The sequence below is a fragment of the Oreochromis aureus genome, linkage group 3 (genome assembly GCF_013358895.1).
Source record: "Oreochromis aureus strain Israel breed Guangdong linkage group 3, ZZ_aureus, whole genome shotgun sequence".
In the NCBI taxonomy this organism is placed as follows: Eukaryota; Metazoa; Chordata; class Actinopteri; order Cichliformes; family Cichlidae; genus Oreochromis; species Oreochromis aureus.
In genome coordinates this window covers 16,285,973-16,299,896 of record NC_052944.1, presented here as the reverse complement: position 1 = coordinate 16,299,896, position 13,924 = coordinate 16,285,973, and the positions used below count along the sequence as shown (strand labels likewise).

The window sequence follows — 13,924 nt, the reverse complement described above, 5'->3', positions numbered from 1 at the left end:
AGGGTTGATTATCGTTAATAATGTCCCTTGGATGGACTGACAGTGACAGCAGTTCTCATGTCTGAGGGCTTGGATGGACTGCAATATATATTCAGTTTTAGAATTTAAATTCAATGTTAACTGTAGCTAGACTCACAGTGTTAATGCTATAATAACACTGTCACATGCAAAACTAGGATGGCACTAGGGGTGGCAAGAGATCATTTTAGGGTGGCACACCCTCTTGCCACCCTAAGAAAATTTCTCTAGATCCGGCTCTGGTTGGTTGTATATTTGCTACTATGACAACTCAATTTCCCTGTGAGTTTAATAAAGTCTCTGATTCAGACTCTGATTCTGACAATGCAGCAAACAAACTCTCCCCACTCACAGCCCCGCTGCAGTTATTCAAGGCCTGTGGCATCCCCAGATGGACCAGAGTCAGATTCATAAAGTTCACCCAATACCCCTGCATCATCACAACAAACTGTTACTCTCTCGCTTCAGTCTACGTGACATGTTTCCCTGTTTTTTGGCAAAGCTCTCTAAAGTGAAACCTGAAAATCTGAAAAGTGACAGTTACAAACTCATGATGTGGAGCAAATGAAGCGCCGTGAGTAGTTTTCTAGACGTGCTCCATTTCACAAAACAATTATCGTGTGAAACACTGCCACCCAGTGGTGAAATAAAAAAAAGTTGCAAATTCTGATTACAGTTAGCTCCTTTAATAATTTAACATTAGTTAAAGATTTGTGGCTGATCACTGTGAAGTCCAGATATATCCTTCCGCCAAGCAAGACGGACAGCTCTAGATTAACCTCATTACTTCCACCCCCCGGCGCACATGGATATCTTCATTAAAAGTGCTGCGGTGTCAGGTGTGCGGCTGTGGAGAACAGGAGTTATTTACGCACAAACTGAAGTCCACAAAGCAGCGTGGGGAGATGGCGCCGAGGCGGACAAAAAACACAACAAGCGTGCAGAGTAAAGAAGAGCTGAGCCGGGAAATGCGGCGCAGCAAGCTGGCGCTCTTCATCCAACAGTTTGAGAAAGAAGGTGAGGTGCAGCCTCGCTGCAGCTGCACACACGTAAAGCTTCATACTTCATTTCTGACGTTCATCCATCTTTCTTTACAGCCCAAGAACGCGTGAACGAGCTGGAGGCCAAAATGGAGAACACGCTGGCCACAATTGAAAAAGTATTCAAAGTGGAGCTGATGAAGATGCCTCCTTCTCTTCAAAACACCCTCATAGGGGATTTAATAACCGGTGAGTCCTCCGTGATTTTTGTTAGTTTGAGCGTCTTACATGAACAACAACTACCGACTGTTTTCTCTTATAGAGGAGGAATTCTTAGCCAGCGAGGAATCAATAGCCAGTAAGGTGAGTTGGGTTTCTGGTTAATATCTTCTGGTTTAGATTTTAGGTTTTTTTATAATCATATTATGTTATACTTGGACCTTTTGCAGAATGAGTTTGGAGAGATACCCCAGCCCCTCAAAAAGATAACCAGTAAAACAGGTGACATTAAGCTACATTTTTCCATTTTGTCCAGTGAGGTTCACAATTTATCTTGTTATAGTTAAAAACTCACAACTTCATTCCTCTAAGTTATTTTTTGTTTAGCTGAGATTATATGTATTTTTGCAGCTAAATCCACTGATTCACCAGATCAGTCTGCCCCAGCCCACAGGGTCTCATCCAAAGCCTCAAAGGTAGGTGGTGCAGCAGGTGTATTTGCACTGGCATGGCTGTCACTGTGATTTTAAACTTTCCAGTCCTCATAAAAAAAACACGATCTCTGGGAGAAAAAGTAATCTTTTCTTTATTTTCTGTCTTTTTGTTTTGTGTGTTTGTGTTTAGGGAGTGAAGGAGACTAAAAGGACGAGGACATTAGTTTGTAGTAACAGCACTGGAAATCTCATGTAAGGATTGAGCTCAAAGTCACATAGTGCATGGTTATTTACTGCTCTGAACCCGATCAAGGCTTTGTCCAGTGTTAGTTGAACTGGTTTTCATGTTAACTGGTATGTTTGTCAACATTTCCACCTGCCATGAGTTCTCAAAGATTTCTAGACACCCAGGAGGTAACGGCCTCAATGCAGCTCATTAGTTTGTGAACAGAGATTAGATCATCAGAGGAAAATAACAACTCTGTAAGAATAGTAGGATATATTGACTCTTTGATGGTACCATGTTGGTAACATACCAAGACCCCCGGGGGAACCCTTGACTGAATATTTGTTGGTCACCAGTGTCAGTCTGAGCAGGTCATAAAACCCTCGCTAAGCACTTTTAAATGTGGGGTTGGCCATGGCTGCTTTTTAGTCTGCATGGAAAAAACAGTTCTTCTACACGGGGAGTGGAGTATGCAAACAAACATAACCAGGTCAAATGAAAGGCCGTTCAACTGTAACACCAGCACTCTGATTGCAGCAGACCCTCCTCAGTCATAACCAAGAGAACTCGCCGCTTGGCAAGTTGCAAGACCAACGACCCGTCCCCGCTGAGCCAGTCCAGACTTAAACTCAGGTCTGTTTGACGCCTTTGTTCGATCAGAAACATGTACTGTATATGTTTTGTTTCTGCCTTCAACTATTTTATTTTTTAATGCTCTAAACTGTGAAGTTTGGCTCCTACGTTTTTAAATAGTTGGTGAGTACAAATACTGTCAGCTCTCATTAAAATGCACTGATGTGAGTTCTGTGTTGACCCTCAGGTCTGTGGTCTCTGCTGGTGATCTGCACTGTTCTACAGCAGGCTCTACTGCACACATCACTGTAACCACAGCACAGGGACTGGTACTTACTTTTTTTTTTCTTCCTCTGTTTTTCTTTATGCTGGCTTTAAGAGTCAAACTTGGCCTAAAATTAAGGCCTAGTTCTTGAGTTCAGTGTATGGAGTCAGGTTTTTGAATAAAGTGTTCCTTATGTGACCTGAGGTCCTGCGGTTTAACAGATTCTAGACATTATTGATGTTTTTTTACAAGTCAAGTGTTTCTCTTCATAGATGATGAGCTTTTCTGAAGAGACTAAAGATGACATTAACTGGGACATGCTGGATGATGTGGCGCGGTGCCAGATTAAGAAGCTCTCGGTAGGAGAAGGCTCACTTCATTCCAAACTGTACATAGAAACTCCATTTGAAACTGTTATGTCACTTTTCAGAGTCTGATAGATTATCTGTCACAGCGGAGTGGCTGTGACAGATGACTGAAGAAACCCAAATATCTCAGTGTCCAGGATGTCTGTCCAGATGGAGCTCAGAAACACATTTAACTTAGAGAAATGTGTATTATAAATTTCTTTGTATTGTATTATTGTGTGGATTTTAAAACTATAATAAAGATTTAAGTGTTAATTCATGACTAAGTGCCAAATTATTTGTATGATGGCGTTTCAAATGTGCAGCTGAGGTGTTAGTTTTTGTTTTTCCTTAAATGTACCACGTGGAGTAAATGTTGTGTAATAGAAACCAAATGGGGACAGTGTTATTGGGTAATTAAAATCTATTTAGGAATGTCTTTAAATGCCATCAGTGTGCAGTTTTAAACTGAAGGTAGTATGGGCTAGCCTATTCCTGGGTAATGGCTTACACACATTTCATGATAATAAAACTAAAAGCAAGTATTAGTCCAAGAACTTTCAACAATATCTTGATGCAAACTCCGCACAGATTTCACTCGTTTATACTGAAACAAGCACAGGTTTATTTTTTCCAGATAAATGATTTGTATGATGAATGAAATTGCACAATAGTTTTGTAGTTCAAGATTCTAAAGTTAATAAAATTTACTTTCTTGGTACTGTGAACTACATATTTCATGTTCTGTCCTAATACATTTGAGATTTATTAAAAAAAAAAAAAAGTTTGCATACAAAGCTGTCAAATATTGCCACAAAATTCAGAATATTAAGCTTTAAATTGTAATGGATCACTACAGGGATTCCATCTCCACCTCCATGGGCTCCTCCCTCTGTCCCTGTGTAGAAGAAGAGCTGGAGGATGTGGCGTAGGTGCTGCTGTCTTCAGAGGCCGGTATGGGAGTGGGCTCGGGAGCCATCTGTGGATAGAAAGGTCCCACCAGCCAGTTGAGTGGCGTGTTGTTGATCAGATAATCCATGACGTTGTCCAGGGACTCTTTCATTTTGCTCAGCTGAACTCTGCTGCTGGTCAACACGGTGTCTGGCAGGTCTCCCAGCGCCTTAGCTTTGCTGAAGTTGGCGTACACCTGTGAGGCCGAGTGGCCGAGAGACAGCGCCTCCTGCTGGATGTGGTTGGGGAGACCCTGCAGGCTGGAGACGAGGACAAGGCAGGTGGTCTGGAGCTTCTGGGTGAGGGAACGCGCTAGGGCAGGGGTGGGCAATTCCAGGCCCCGAGGGCCGGTGTCCCTGCAGGTTTTAGATCTCACCTTGGGTCAACACACCTGAATCACATGATTAGTTCTCTGGAGAACATCAGGACGTGTTGAGGAGATAATTTAGCCATTTAAATCAGCTGTGTTGGTTCAAGGACACATGGAAAACCTGCAGGGACACCGGCCCTCGGTGCCCACCCCTGCGCTAGGGTCAAGGTGCGGGACTCAATTACCTGCATGGATGGAGAGGAACAGATCTGAATCAGTCTGCATTATCTTCAATCATGAAACTGATCAATGATCAGCTGATCGGCTTTTCTCTCTTGTTTTTTTATCGCCCACTTTGCGCCAGAAAGAGGAAACCGGCGGATGTCGCGCTAAACAACAGCAGCACGTTTAAGCTTGATCAGCTGTTAGAATTTATTTAATAATAATTTCTAGTATCAGCTGATGTTTGCTGGAGCCACAGCTGTAAAGCTGCTGGTCATGATATCGGTTTGGATATGTGGTGAGAGGAAACATGCAGATGAAACCAGGAGATGTCCTTACTGAATCATCAGAGCTGAACAGGTGATGGAGAAACAGGTTTACCTTTTAGGTGACATGAATGAGTTGAAGGAAGTTATGAACTGTTTCTGAGAGACAAATAACACCAGGATCCTTTTCACGTAGCTGACAGCTGGTAACTGTGCAGGGGCGGGTCTACCAAAGTTATGCCAGGGGCCAGGTAGGGCATTAACAGGGAAAGGGGGGACAAGGAAATACTTTTCTTTATTATTCTCATTTAAAATATCTAGCTTTTATTAAATAATTATCTGAATCTTGCGAACAAAGTTTTTATTTGACGTAAATTGTATAGAGATCATACATATACCAACAAGACAGTGTACATCAATGTCCAGTGTTGGGTAAGTTACTTTAAATTAGTAACTTAGTTACATTACTAGTTACTTCTCTAAAAAGTAACTCAGTTACTTTAAGTTACTCGTTACTTTCAAAGTAACTAGTTACTAGGAAAGTAACTTTGGTTTTACTCAGAATTCTCTTGTTAATGTGTTGCTTCCGTAACTGGATACCCAGCAAGTTTGCCAGTCTTCTAGCTTGCTTACTTGCCACAAGTGCACTGTGCCACCTACCAATAGAAAGGAAAAATAATGTGCACATTTCCACGAGAGAAATCCCGCCTGGACCGTCGTTGACCGCCGCCATGATTCTAGCCTGCTTTTTACATCCAACACAAAAACTGCAGTCGTGGTGCTTTTGATTGTACTCAGAACTCGGAAATTCTGCCTTCTGAATAGGAAGATGTAGGTAACACCAGACTGCAGATGAGCTGCATACAGAGCTGGACTGGGACAAAACAATCGTCCCGGCATTTTGACTAGAGACCGCCCACCATTATAGGAAAAATCATAAAGCCTTTGAATGAAAATAAACACTGTTGTGACAGTGATGTACACTGTTCTGATGGTATATATGTATCAATCTATCAATTGTTTGTTGTAAGACTCAGATAATTATTTTTTAAAAGTGAGACATTTTAAATGAGAATAATAAAGAAAAGTATTTCCTTGTCCCCCTTTCCCTGTTAATGCCCTACCTGGCCCCCTGGCAAAACTTTGCTAGACCCGCCCTTAGCTGTCAGCTATGTAGAAAAGGATCCTGGTGTTATTTTTCTCTCAGAAACAGTTCATAACTTCCTTCAACTCATTCATGTCACCTAAAAGGTAAACCTGTTTCTCCATCACCTGTTCAGCTCTGATGATTCAGTAAGGACATCTCCTGGTTTCATCTGCATGTTTCACTCTCACCAGATAACCAAACCGATTCATGACCAGCAGCTTTACAGCTGTGGCTCCAGCAAACATCAGCTGATACTAGAAATTAATATTAAATAAATTCTAACAGCTGATCAAGCTAAACGTTGCTGTTGTTTAGCGACATCCGCTGGTTTCTCTTTCTGGCGCAAAGTGGGCGATAAATAAACAAGAGAGAAAAGCCGATCAGCTGATCATTGATCAGTTTCGTGATTGAAGTAAAACGGAGAGGAGAGAATGAGAGAAGAAGAGGCAGCTGTGCAGCTTCAGCTTTGTGTCTTTTTCATTGTAGCTGAAGTCCGGGACAAACTGTGTTCCTTTTCACCTCAGTAAAAACGCGTAATATTTTCTCTGAATACGAGACGATTCTGTTTTTTACGGGACGGTTGGCAACTCTAATAATTAACCTTATGAACAAAATAAAGTTCAATATCAGTAACATAGCACCCACCCAGCTGTATACAGTAGAAACTCCGTCATGCTAGCTAGCACGCAGTACGAAAATGTCAGCATAACGAAAATAAACTCCACCTAAACTTGGTTTATATCTGACTCCGATAGACTGCAGGTCATAACTTCTTACCTGAAGTTCAGTTCACCTGACACGCGGACTGGCGGCCGCTGCGGGTCTCTCCTCTTGCCTCCCTTTTCCTTCATCCACCTGCTGGCTTCCACCACTTGCTAATGTTACTGAATCTGGTGGGCCAGTCTCTGGTCAAAATGCCCAATTTTTTGTCCCAGTCCAGCCCTGCAGGTTAATACTGGCAGTGTCACCATGCCAGCTGACTGTATTTCATCATCAGCCAGTGTTGTTCTTTATACATCAGTATTACCAAAGTTTACCATAAGGCAGAAAGTATTTACTTGCTTTCAGGTTTCATTCAAATGTTAGTCTTTTCATTTGTTTCCCCACTTTTTTCCTGTTTCAAAATCAAACACCAGTTTGTAAGAAGATTATCTTCTTTTTTTAATAGGCAGATAAAGTTTTGCATTGGCTAATTTGCCAATTGTATGTTAAAAATGTTCGTATTTTAATATTCAAAAATGTTTTTGCCCATGTGTGCCCTATATGTCAGTAAAAAGAATATACAAATATTGCTGTCCTTGAATGCTGAATAAACACTGACAAAGCACTGATTGTATCTCTTGTACATTATCAACGCAGTATCTAAAAACTTTGCACCGTAGTGGTTAAAATCTCATTCTAATAAGAGTTAAAAGCGCATTTGGTTATTAGGTTTACAGGGTTATTGAATTATGGTTAACGGTTGGTAGAATTTTTTTTCAACATTATCGGCCAATTACATCTGCCACCCTTCTGTGCCCCTACCTGGACCCCCAACAAAAAATTTCTAGACACGCCACTGCTGCGATCCCCATTCTGGATGACCGCCGTCAGGACTTTCCTGAAGAATATGACAGCAAGCCTCTGTGTCCCTCCGTACAGCATGGCAACAAGCCCGTCAGTCTGGTCGTAGAAGAGATGCAAGTGAAAGGAGCGCAGCTGCAGGACACACAGCTGTGCCCGAGCGGCTCGTTCACCGTCTCCATCCATTACGGCTTCAAGCCCGGCAGAAAGAGAACAAATCACAGATGAGTCAAAGATCACATTAAAACTTTCATCAACAATGAACGCTGGTAAGATCATAGCAATCCAGAAGTATGAAGAGACTGAGGCCCGACGAGTAAAGTGGTTCTAGTCCGAGCCAAATGATCAATTATCTGTATCGAACTAACAACACTGAAAAAGACTTCCAACTTCCAAGAAAACATCCAAGGCTTGTATGAGCGAAGCTTTACGTTGAGAGTAGCTAGTTCAAGGAGCTGGCAGCCACTGCCAGTGCTATCCTTGCGCGTTGGAACCCAGAAACTAGGTGTAGTAACAGACACACATTATGCCCCTATCGTGGTCTAAACCAATCAGAGATTGTCAGGGGCGGGACGTCTCTGATTGGCCGTGGTCCAGTTGAAAGTGCGGGTGGATAGAGAGAGGTGAGTAGCTTGAATAAAGCAATATCGATCCATTAAATCCTGAATCGACTTTTAAATATAAATGTATTTTGCCAGAAACGCCAGAATCTCAGGTTAAAGCTCACAAAACTATTTCAACAACCACCAAACAGCAAATGAGAGCAGGTAAACAGATTCCACACAAAGACGTAAACACAGAGCGGACCCGACGCATCAGAATCAGCTTTCTCTTTCTCGGCTTTCTCACCCGACGGCCCGAACACGCGGTCTTTACGCCTTTTTTGCGCTAGATTCTGAGCTGCAGGTTTTGTCTCTCTCCAACCAAAAGCCAGCAGCAAAAGAAGCAGCAACTACGCTTCACATTTGATAAACATTGTCATGAATTCCGTATTACTTTTGTTGTTTTGCTTCCACCACAATAAAAATCACACTTCATGTACAGCTCTCTCTCTCTCTCTCTCTCTCAGTGTACTTCATGAACAGTTTCCCGTCTCAAATCTCTGTTTTCGGCATTATTCATTCACTTATTACCCACCAGTCTGCCGTTGTTTACAGCGCTGTCGGCCGCTGTCTTTTTTCTTCTTCTGTTTTTTAACTTAAATGTCTTTGGACAAGAAAGCCTAATTTCTGCTGTTCAATACTGAAGAAATTTAAACTTTTTAAAATTATGCAAAATTGCAGAATATTTTTAAGGTTATCTGGTATAAAAAGTCAGGCCAGGAAAATCTCCTTCATGTTTTTCTGTGTTTTATTCTCAGTTACTTTGACACAAAGGCATCTGCTGTGATGCTCACAATTCTGATGAAGTCTCATGTGTATCAGTACTGATAAATGATCAGAATTATAATATTTCTGACTGTCTGAGGCTTAATAGAATTGAATCGAATTGGGACCTTGTGAATCGGAATCGAATGGATTATAGAAATCAGTGATGATACCCAGCCCTGGTGAGCTAAGGCCCAACAGAAGTGGATGTAGCTGTGGGAAATGAGAAAAGATGAAAAGAACTATTGATAACTTTTTTGTTAAATTAAGGTCTGATCCATCTGAAATTCATAGCCGGTGCTCTGACACGGAGCCATCAATCTCTGAACGCTGAAAAAGCACAGTGTATCCAGAAAACACATTATATGTCGTGATAAATGCACTGCCCAAGTGTCCCCTTTCAGCGGCAGGCAGCAGCAAACAGGTCGTCAGAGGAAACCGATTTGATGATTAAGTTTAACATTTTCTACAATATTGCCAAAGAGTGCCAACGCACTTTAAGGACAAGCAGAAGATTGTTAGTTAATCATTTACAAATCTATATTGTCTGTATGGGCATCAATCCCCCCCGAAAAAAGTGGACATGTAAAACTGCAGTGTTAAGCGATGCAGATGAAAAAATTTGGGTGCGCCTAACTTCTGTGCTGGTGCGCCTAAGAAAAAAAGTTAGGCGCACCAGTGCAACCGTGGCAAAACGTTAGCCTAGAGCCCTGGTTTTTATTTTTAACCCAAAGTTTGTAAATCTTACCTTTATTAACAAAACTGAAGATAGCGCGGACACCTCTTCTGTACTGTCACAAAGGAGACCTCTTCTGCAGCTATCTTTTGGGAAACCGCTCTGAAAGGGTTACGCGGTTCCACGTCATTCTCCTTAAAAGGGTTTGATGGTTTCCGGGTAGGAGAATCTGTTGCCCCACGTGATTCTCCTCCTTAGAAGGAGGATCACGGAGAACAGCAAACCTCCTTTATTTGACACATACACAATTACACAGAGTACAACATGCAGCGAAATGCTTGTGTCCGAGCTGCGGACCGGAAGTAACCGTTTGGAGTTCCTTACCTGGATGATTGAGCATGCATCAAGACAAGAATACGTGATGCCAGGTCTGTCTTTAAATGAGATTTTTAATCTCAATTAGATTTTTTTTTACCTGGATAAATAAAAGACTAATAAAACATGTTGTTCACCATTCAAGCTGCTCTGTTGTCTCGATCAGTAAACAGTTTTAAGTTACTGGTATTTTATTTATTTATTTATTTTGATGTTTTGGCTTTTTTTTTTTTATTTATTCTATTGGTTTTAATTGCGGAATTTTTCAGGGGAAACATTTACAGACTTTGGAATTAAAATACAAACACTCACAGCATGTAGCCCTCACAGTTTCAACACGTATGGGTTTTGAAACGTGTTAATCTGCTTGGGTAAACAGATTTTTCCAAATTCAAAACTAAAATTTAAACTAATAAATAAATAAATAAATAAATAAAAATCAGGCAGCACGGTGGCACGGTGGCACTGTTGCCGCACAGCAAGAAGGTCCTGAGTTCAATTCCACCATCAGACCAGGGTCTTTCTGTGTGGAGTTTGCATGTTCTCCCGTGGGTTCCCTCCGGGTACTCCGGCTTCCTCCCACCGTCCAAAGACATGCAGCTTGTGGGGATAGGTCAATTGGATAATCAAAATTGTCACTAGGTGTGAACAAAGTGTGAATGCTGTCCTACCCAGCGACAGACTGGCGACCTGTCCAGGGTGTACCCCGCGACCCTGAAAGCTGGAAGCGAATGGATGGATGGATGAATAAAAATCAGCTCAGGTCGCCTCTCTTCGGAGTCAAAGTTTGCACCGTCTCTGGGAGCCGCCAGTATCCATCCTCCTGAGCTCCAGATAGAGCCCCGAGGGTATGAATGTACGTGACTGTGAAACAGAAAGCACCTACACAGAAAAAGTGCGTTTGAATGCGGCAAGTTGTATTTTGCATTTGAGCGCTCAGATTGAGAGATTGATTGATTGCATTGACCCAGTGTGTATTATTGATTGAAAATAGATTGATTGATGGTGCTAATTTTGATTGATTGATTTTTTACGGCTTGGGAAAACTGTAAAGATTGCATTTTAGTTATAAACGTTATATAAAGTTTGAAACTAAAATCTTACTACAGCTAGTTCCTAGTGCGAAAGCCAGCCTTCTGATTGGCTCGCAGTCATTGAATGTGAGGCGTAAACTCCGGCTAGCTGAGCTCACACGTCAAATATACGCGCATACAACCCTTGGCTAACCAGCCAGTTTGACTGAGTGAAAAATGTGTACGAACCAGTGTGAGGGAGGCCAAAAAGAGGAAAATATAAAGATGAGTACTCAGGGAGAGGGTCTGTGGTTCTATATTCATTCTTCTTTCACATTCTGGTTTAGATTTATAATCCAGCCCGTTTCACTGCAGTGTATCCTTGAAATGAAGGATCAGAATATAATGATCTTCTTCAGTTAATAAAGGGAAGTGGTTTAAGGATGAACTGTACTGGTTTAACATTGCTCCTAATTTTGGTTGACTGTTGCCCGTTACCTGCTCCAAGTTGCTTTAGTTTTACTCGTTTAAAAGTACTACAGTGTTTTTTTTTTGGACGCCTCTTCATTGTTGTTAGTTCAACATAAAGAACTGTGTGAGCATTATTATGATCATATAATGGTCATTATTATATGCACATATAAAAGTCAGTCAGGTCAAGTCCTCTCTCTTAAATGCCTGGATGAATAAGGACTATTAAAGCATGATCATGTTGACTTTCACAGTGAAGGGCAAAAAACATAAGAACACAATAGATTAGTATATCCCTTTATTGTCATTGTACATGTACGAAATTGTAGGGTGCTCCACACCACAACTGTGCTGGAATAAAAAAGAAAAGAAGAAGAAGCTAAAACTTTAACTAATGAAAATAATCTTTAAATGCAGTGCAGTGTATCCAGTCAGTAAAAATGAATGAAACTGGTTACATAGGAGCGTTTTGGTGCTAAGGTTTCATTCAGTAAAGCTGTGCACTTAAACAAACCCTCTAAAAGATTACTGTCTCTTTAAGAAACGAAACCGTAAAAGATTGGCCTTACCCAACATATATCTATATATATATATATATATTTAATTTATTGATTCTTAAAGAAAATCCGATTAATGTAACTATAAATGCAATATGTTTGTAATTCTAGTAAATGACAAAAAAATCACTTTAAAAAATATTAACGCCTAGTTGAGTGAAAAAAATGTACTTCCGGGACACGTCAACCGAGTGTTTGCGCCTGCGCATTCAGCGGCGGAGAGGTCCTCTACTGTGGTGACTGGAAATATTTTCATACACCATGGAGACTTTATACAGTATACCTTTTGCTGTGCTTGAATGTCCAAACATAAAACTGAAGAAACCGTCATGGCTGCACATGCCGTCGGCCATGACTGTCTATGCGATCGTTATCGTGTCCTACTTTCTCATCACTGGAGGTAAATGGTCCTGCTAAGCTAACGTAAAAGCCTGAAGGCTAGCCAGATAATTCTGTGTTGCATTTGATGTTATCAGCGTAGTATTGAATGCTAATACTCAGTTATGCGCTTTGTTGCGTTGTTAGATTTGCGGGTTTTTGTTGCGCTTGTAAACCAGAATGTAATACATCACAAAACAATATAAGAGAATAGAGGCTAACAAACTAGCCTACCTTAAACTAACTGAATATCTGTAGTTTACTTTGTCTTTATCTTGCTGTAGTTGTTGATCACTGATCTTATGATCATTATCACCTGTCTGTTTAGTCAGCGCTCTCACTGCTCAGACTTTACCTTAAACTTAATTAATTATGAATTAAACCCTTTTTTTTTCTCCATTCACTGCACAGGTATCATCTACGACGTCATTGTAGAGCCACCGAGTGTGGGTTCAATGACTGATGAGCATGGACACCAGAGACCGGTTGCCTTCTTGGCATACAGGTGCGTGTAAGATTTTTGGAATTAAAACACAATCTAAAGATTTGAAGCTGAATCCTAATGGTGTGTTTTCCAGAGTAAACGGGCAGTACATTATGGAAGGACTAGCATCCAGCTTCCTGTTCACAATGGGAGGCCTGGGCTTTATAATCCTGGACCGCTCCAATGCACCCAACATTCCCAAACTCAACCGCTTCCTGCTGCTTTTCATTGGATTTGTCAGCGTGCTCCTCAGCTTCTTCATGGCCCGAGTGTTCATGCGCATGAAGCTGCCGTAAGTCGAAGCTCGAATCTATCGAATCCAGATCCACGTGTCAAATACTTGTTATCCAGTCTGAGTTTACAAAGTCGACTAAAGGGGAGACTGAGTCGTTGATTGTACTTCTTTGTAGATGTTGTCAGAGTTTGTGCTAATTTGTCTTTTGTCTTTTCAGGGGATATCTCATGGGCTAAACTCGCAATAAGCCAATTCAAATGAAGAGGATATTAAATATGTGGAAAACTTACATGCAGTTCTGTTAAATTATGGATACAGCCAACCCTTCATCGACAACCATTAAGGACTGAAAGCACTGACCTTGCTCAAGAAATTAGACCAAACTACACTGACACACTGGTTTTGTAGCTTCCTTTCCCACTTTCTCTTAACCTCCTATGAAGCTGGTGGAGCAGAAGGTCTTTAGCAGCTTAAATTCAGCACTCTGCCACCTGAACTTGTCGTGCAGGCACAGCATCATTAATGATTTTGCCATGTTGATAAAGCCAACATGTTCTGTGGAGTAGGAGAAATGAATCTGGAGTAGGAAAAAGGGAGAGGAAGCTGCCAAACATTGATGGGACAAAATCACCGATTTCTAATTAGGACTTGCACTGTGTGAACCACTTACATGGGTGTCTGAGTGATATTTCAGATGTACGTTTTTGTATAGAAAACTTTGAACCTTGAAAGCCTTGAACCTCTCACAGTTGCATTTTTGTACAAGATAGTGAAATAAACTGTCCTTTTCACACCTTCTCATGGTTGTTATGTGCTGTTGAAGTAGGTTTATTAGGACAAGACATTG

General features: G+C 41.2%; 3 protein-coding genes across 4 annotated transcripts; 2 read left to right on the top strand and 1 right to left on the bottom strand.

The window, feature by feature from the left end:
- The first annotated feature begins 830 nt into the window (after positions 1 to 830).
- LOC116332913 (borealin-2-like) lies at positions 831 to 3,345 on the top strand. Of its 2 annotated transcripts, none has more exons than XM_039609622.1 (10): positions 831 to 1,035; positions 1,116 to 1,247; positions 1,321 to 1,361; positions 1,448 to 1,499; positions 1,629 to 1,693; positions 1,842 to 1,903; positions 2,418 to 2,510; positions 2,698 to 2,779; positions 2,988 to 3,074; positions 3,146 to 3,345. In XM_039609622.1, exons 1-10 carry the CDS (start codon positions 924 to 926, stop codon positions 3,188 to 3,190), a joined length of 771 nt encoding a protein of 256 aa, XP_039465556.1. In that variant the 5' UTR covers positions 831 to 923; the 3' UTR covers positions 3,191 to 3,345. The 2 variants fall into 2 exon arrangements, with proteins under 2 accessions (XP_039465556.1, XP_039465555.1); XM_039609621.1 differs by having other exon boundaries at positions 835 to 1,035; positions 2,415 to 2,510.
- A 305-nt stretch (positions 3,346 to 3,650) lies between these two features.
- LOC120433418 (perilipin-2-like) lies at positions 3,651 to 7,707 on the bottom strand. The gene is made up of 3 exons (XM_039599585.1): positions 7,483 to 7,707; positions 4,545 to 4,568; positions 3,651 to 4,329 (listed from the first exon to the last, which is right to left on the bottom strand). Exons 1-3 carry the CDS (start codon positions 7,705 to 7,707, stop codon positions 3,916 to 3,918), a joined length of 663 nt encoding a protein of 220 aa, XP_039455519.1. The 3' UTR covers positions 3,651 to 3,915.
- A 4,462-nt stretch (positions 7,708 to 12,169) lies between these two features.
- ostc (oligosaccharyltransferase complex subunit) lies at positions 12,170 to 13,873 on the top strand. Its single transcript, XM_031756004.2, has 4 exons — positions 12,170 to 12,380; positions 12,770 to 12,863; positions 12,937 to 13,134; positions 13,295 to 13,873. The coding sequence occupies exons 1-4, from the start codon at positions 12,242 to 12,244 to the stop codon at positions 13,311 to 13,313; spliced, it is 450 nt and encodes a 149-aa protein (XP_031611864.1). The 5' UTR covers positions 12,170 to 12,241; the 3' UTR covers positions 13,314 to 13,873.
- The last annotated feature ends 51 nt before the right edge of the window (positions 13,874 to 13,924 follow it).

Coding starts and splice junctions, on each gene's coding strand:
- ostc (XM_031756004.2), top strand. CDS start 12,242: ATGGAGACTTTATACAGTATACCTTTTGCTGTGCTTGAATGTCCAAAC. Junction 12,381..12,769: donor CTACTTTCTCATCACTGGAG/GTAAATGGTCCT, acceptor TTCACTGCACAG/GTATCATCTACGACGTCATT. Junction 12,864..12,936: donor GTTGCCTTCTTGGCATACAG/GTGCGTGTAAGA, acceptor TGTGTTTTCCAG/AGTAAACGGGCAGTACATTA.
- LOC116332913 (XM_039609621.1), top strand. CDS start 924: ATGGCGCCGAGGCGGACAAAAAACACAACAAGCGTGCAGAGTAAAGAA. Junction 1,694..1,841: donor TCTCATCCAAAGCCTCAAAG/GTAGGTGGTGCA, acceptor GTTTGTGTTTAG/GGAGTGAAGGAGACTAAAAG. Junction 2,511..2,697: donor CAGTCCAGACTTAAACTCAG/GTCTGTTTGACG, acceptor GTTGACCCTCAG/GTCTGTGGTCTCTGCTGGTG.
- LOC120433418 (XM_039599585.1), bottom strand. CDS start 7,707: ATGGATGGAGACGGTGAACGAGCCGCTCGGGCACAGCTGTGTGTCCTG. Junction 4,569..7,482: donor ATTTTTTGTTGGGGGTCCAG/GTAGGGGCACAG, acceptor CCATCCATGCAG/GTAATTGAGTCCCGCACCTT. Junction 4,330..4,544: donor TTGAGTCCCGCACCTTGACC/CTAGCGCAGGGG, acceptor CCCACCCCTGCC/CTAGCGCGTTCCCTCACCCA.